The 5128-nt window shown below is 43.4% G+C and overlaps 1 protein-coding gene across 1 annotated transcript; it reads right to left on the bottom strand.

Moving 5' to 3' along the window:
- Positions 1–381: 381 nt before the first annotated feature.
- On the bottom strand, positions 382–5128 carry LOC114591112 (vomeronasal type-2 receptor 26-like). Its single transcript, XM_077923593.1, has 3 exons — positions 4903–5128; positions 2366–2492; positions 382–1292 (listed from the first exon to the last, which is right to left on the bottom strand). The coding sequence occupies exons 1-3, from the start codon at positions 5086–5088 to the stop codon at positions 382–384; spliced, it is 1224 nt and encodes a 407-aa protein (XP_077779719.1). The 5' UTR covers positions 5089–5128.

The following is a 5128-nucleotide window of genomic DNA, read 5'->3' as shown; positions in this document are numbered from 1 at the left end:
CAAATGAGATTCCGTTTTTCACTTGCTGTTTTTAATACTAGAAGCAGAATTTCAAGTTACACTAAGTTATTATTTAGGCTTAGGTTATGAACTCAGGAAGAAAGGAAGGTGGGTCATGTCAAAGTACAAACTGGATATGGTAGAGAACGATAATTATGTTTGAAGAGGGAGGCTGCACTATGTGTAACTCTACAGGTAGGGTTATCCCTAAAAGTTGTATCTCCAGAAACTCTCCAGGCATGTGATTCAATGATTCCCTTTCATCATTCAAGATGAATGAAAAATGAGCAAACTTTATCTAAAGAGATGCATTCATTCCCAAGGCAACTCTGTGTGTTTCATTACTACTGTGGTGGAAAATGGTTATAAATATGTTAAGAATCAAGCAACAACTTTAATTTTTGTGGCCAGGTGTTCCTTTGTGTTCAGATCAGGCCTCAGTACAATAATGTAGCATTTGGGAATGAAGATGCAGCCCAGAAGCCCAGCACTAGAAGCCAAGATAGAGAAGATCTGCACGGCTACCATGTATTTCCCCTTTGTGCTCAGGTAGGTGGGCACAAAGGAGACCCAAACGCTGCAGAAGACCAGCATGCTGAAGGTGATCAGCTTGGCTTCATTGAAGGCCCCAGGCAGCTTCCTGGCCACGAAAGCCACCGTGAAGCAGATGGCTGCCAGGAAGCCCATGTAACCCAGGGCAGCATAAAACATGGCAACAGACCCTTCATTGCACTGCAGGGTGATCTCTCCAGCCTGGGAATGCTTGTCAGAGTCTGGGAATGGGGGAGAGATACACAGCCAAATGATGCAAATGACCATTTGGACACTGGAGCAGGAAATGACAATGGAGTTGGCCAGACTTTTCCCTAACCATCTCCTCACCCTGTTCCCTGGCTTTGTGGCCAGGAAGGCCAGCACCACCATGATGGTTTTGGACAGCAAAGAGGATACAGCAACTGAGAAGATGGTGCTGAAGGCCGTTTGTCGAAGGAGGCAGGTGACTTTCCTGGGACGGCCAATGAAGAGGAAGGAGGACAAGAAGGACAGCAGGAGGGAGACAAGGAGGAGGTAGGAGAGGTCCCTGTTGTTGGCTTTGACTATGGGAGTTTCCCTGTATTTAATGAAGATCCCTACAACAAAGCCTGTGGTTAAGGACAGGAAGAGAGCCAAAGAAGTCAGGAGAATGCCCAAATATTCTTTATATGATAGGAAGGAGATAATCTTCGGAATGCAGTGATCTCGGTCTTTGTTTGGATATTGTTCTTCTGGACATTTGGTGCAACGCTCTGCATCTGAGGAGGAGAAAAGGAATGGCTTTGGCTTTGCTTACAGACACAATCTATTACATGTCGAGAAATGCACTCATATGAGAGATATCAGAAAATGAGGATGTATTGTAAGAAAGGGAAGCTTTTTGGTGCATTTCCTTATGCGATAGTTTTCGGGCAGTAACACTACTTCATTTCCATATTTCATTTCGCTTTTAATTTGTATACTGCCTTTCTATATTGCTATGCAGAAGGAGGGTTACAAGCTGAAAAAATTACGAAATAAACAGCAAAGATGACAGACGTAATACACACACAAAAACTCATAATAAAAGCATAACTTTAAAATAAACATATCAAATAAAGCAAAATTCAGTAATATTCAATAATAATACTAAGGAATAGTAAACAGTAAAATCTAATATCAGCAAATGCTAAACAGCTTACACTTATCATGTACAATAAAGATTTACCAATCAATAAGCAATAAAAAACAGCAAGTCACAATGAATAAAAAACCACAAAACATGCAAACCATGTAAAAAGATCAAACTGAGAAACAAGGACACACAACTTTTAATTTATTTATTTTTAATATCCTTGAACTCCTCTCTTCCAAGCTGCTACAGCTGTTCTCAAACTCCTTGTCTGGGATATCCAATAACTTCCTGCTGAAATCCCATAATTTTTAATTGTTCTACAATGCAATGGAATGGAATGTTCACCTAATTTTTTTATTATTGTGCATCATGCTTTCTCTCTTTTAAATGAATTGCAGTTTTCACTATTTCTCGTTTATTTTAAAGACATGTTTAATTCACATTTGTGAGGGTGGTTCTGGTTGTCTGAACCGAGAAGGCTTGCTATAAAATAGCCAAAGCTGTGCCTTATGGGCAGGGCAGGCTGAACCCAATTTGCATCCCAGAGATTGCTTCCTGCGAGTCATTTCTTTCAAATTACTTCCCGGGAGGGGATTAAAAATCAAGAAAGGATCTGCATCCAAATATGTCTTTAGAATCTTCCCAGAATGTGTCTGACTTATATGTTGCCCTATTCATATTCTCCCAACAAATTCCATCTCCTGTGGTGTCACCCACCTTCCTGTGTAGATATGGTCCCTTCCCCACACGGAACACAAGTGTAGCAGCAAACCGGCTTTCCTTCTTGAACCACCTTGGCATATCCTGGGCGACACCTTTTGGTACACCTGGCGTGAGGCACAGTCTAGTCATAAAGAAAAGATGCACATTAAAGGGGAAGTGTCAGCAATATTTGTGCATATGGAACTCAGAGAGTCTAGAAAGAACCCAACAGGGTGCCAACTTGAATAAAATATTGTGGGGGCCCAGGTAAGCCACACAACACATAATCAATACCCATCAACTTTATGGGGCCGCAGTCCCCTCTAATATTTTATTGCGGGGGCCAATAGGAGTTCCTAGGAGTTGGCTATATGCTTGATGTAGAACGGAAACCTCCCTACTGTGTTTGCTTTTTAAACAATAAGAATAATAATTTATTTATACCCCACCCATCTGGCTGGGTTTCCCCAGCCACTCTGGGCGGCTTCCAACAAAAGATTAGAAATACATTAAAACATCAATCATTAAGAGGGCTGCCTTCAGATGTCTTCTAAAAGTCACAACACATAATCGATGCCCATCAACTTTATGGGGTCCCAGCCCCCTCAAATATTTAAATGTGGGGGCCAAAGCCCCCACAGCTCCTAGGAGTTGGCTCCTATGCTTGATGTAAATGTCCTCGGCCCAGTATACCTGAAGGAGCGTCTCCACCCCCATCGTTTTGCCCGGACACTGAGGTACAGCGCCGAGGGCCTTCTGGTGGTTCCCTCACTGCAAGAAGCCAAATTACAGGGAACCAGGCAGAGGGCCTTCTTGGTAGTGGTGCCTGCCCCGTGGAACGCCCTCCCATCAGATGTCAAAGCGATAAGCAACTACCTGACATTCAGAAGACATCTTAAGGCAGCCCTGTTCAGGGAAGTTTTTAATGTGTGACATTTTAGTGTATTTTTGGACTCTGTGGAAGCCTCCCAGAGTGGCTGGGGAGGCCCAGCCAGATGGGCGAGGTACAAATGATAAATTATTATTACTATTATTATTATGTAGAATGGAAGCCTCCCTGCTGTGTTTGCTTTTTAAATAATAACAATAACAATAACAATTTTTTTATACCCCACCCATCTGGCTGGGTTTCCACAGCCACTCTGGGAGGCTGCCCACAAAAGATTAGGAATACATTACAACATCAATCATTAAGAACTTCCCTGAACATGGCTACCTTCAGATGTCTTATAACAGTCAGGTAGTTGTTTATTTCCTTGACCTCTGATGGGAGGGCATACCACGGGGCAGGCACCACTACCGAGAAGGCCCTCTGCCTGGTTCCCTGTAACCTCACTTCTTGCAGGGAGGGAACCGCCAGAAGGCCCTCAGAGCTGGACCTCAGTGTCTGGGCTGAACGATGGGGTTGGAGACGCTCCTTCAGATATACTGGGCTGAGGCCGTTTAGGGCTTTAAAGGTCAGCACCAACACTTTGTATTGTGCTCGGAAATGTACTGAAAAGAGTATTATTACATAGGTCTTTGAACTACTGGACTGAGGCACAGTCTAATAATAATAAAAAAAGAAGGTACATACAGGGGAAGTATTTGTTTGCCACGAGTATTTGTGTCAATGGAGTTGATTCATAGAGTTTGGAAACAACCCAACAAGTTCTCTAGGCAGAGGGCAAAAGATGCAGAAACAAAAGAAAAGAAAAATCCCATCCCAGGAACAGCAGCAATAAAACACTCTGATGAAGAGCAGTATTTAAATATAGAGTAGGATCACATCTTAAGCAGGGGTTACATTCCGGGGAAGGAGTAGTATATGCCAAAATGTATATGCAGTAGTAGCTTGGTTCCTGAATGGCTTGGCTCCCAAACATATCAGCTCCCGAACGCTGCAAACCCGGAAGCAAGTGGCTTTCAGTTGAGTGCAGGAAGCTCCCGCAGCCAATTGGAAGCCGTTCCTTGGTTTTCGAAAAGTTTGGGGAGTTGAGTGGACTTCCACAATGGATTAAGTTCCAGAACCAAAATTCCACTGTACTCAAATGAGCCCCTTGGAACGGCTCCTGCACAACCATCCTGACCTTCCGGAACTGGCATGCCAAGCAGGCCTCACTCCCAAACTCTCTGGTTTGCTCACTGGGCTCCAGGATGCTCTTGCGTGGGCTCTGCGATGTTCTCATGAGATCTCGCAGGGCCGGGCTGGATTAACCATTAAGCAAAATAAGTACGTGCTTACGGCATCCAGGGAAGGCGGGCACCACAGGAATTTTTCTGTTGCTGGATTTAACATGGACCATATTGTGCAGCTCAATCAGGTTCCACAAAAAGGCTGCCACAGCAAATGAAAAAATTACATGCATACAAACATACATACATACATTCATACTTACATGTGTGTGTGTATCTGCACATGAAGAGCATTATACACATTTAATGATTTACTTAATTAATTATAATGAAAGCATCAGCCAAACTTCCAAAAGATTGTACCTGAATTCCTCTTGGAAATATTCAACAGATTACTAGATCTTCATGTGTATCATGTGGAATAAAGGGGCTCTTACCTGGTTGAACCACTTGGGCCACACAATAGCTTCTGGGTTAATGGTGAGCTTGAAGTCAGTGGATGCCTCTCTCTCTATACTCCCAATTTTCACTCTAACACAAGACTCATTGGGAAGCACCACCCAATTCTCAATATCAAACATGATTGGCAGCTCCCCATCCTCACCCAAATACAGTCCGCCCATGGAAGTGTTCAACAACCGGGTTTCTCTTAAGAAAGGGTGA

The sequence above is a fragment of the Podarcis muralis genome, chromosome 2 (genome assembly GCF_964188315.1).
Source record: "Podarcis muralis chromosome 2, rPodMur119.hap1.1, whole genome shotgun sequence".
NCBI classification, from domain to species: domain Eukaryota; kingdom Metazoa; phylum Chordata; class Lepidosauria; order Squamata; family Lacertidae; genus Podarcis; species Podarcis muralis.
This window is presented reverse-complemented; position numbering and strand designations above follow the sequence as displayed.

Excerpts from the sequence above, each read along its gene's own strand:
- LOC114591112 (XM_077923593.1), bottom strand. The coding sequence starts at position 5,088 with ATGGGCGGACTGTATTTGGGTGAGGATGGGGAGCTGCCAATCATGTTT. Across the intron at positions 2,493-4,902 it reads GGCCCAAGTGGTTCAACCAG|ACTGTGCCTCACGCCAGGTG; the intron begins GTAAGAGCCCCT and ends CTTTATGACTAG. Across the intron at positions 1,293-2,365 it reads GACCATATCTACACAGGAAG|ATGCAGAGCGTTGCACCAAA; the intron begins GTGGGTGACACC and ends TCTCCTCCTCAG.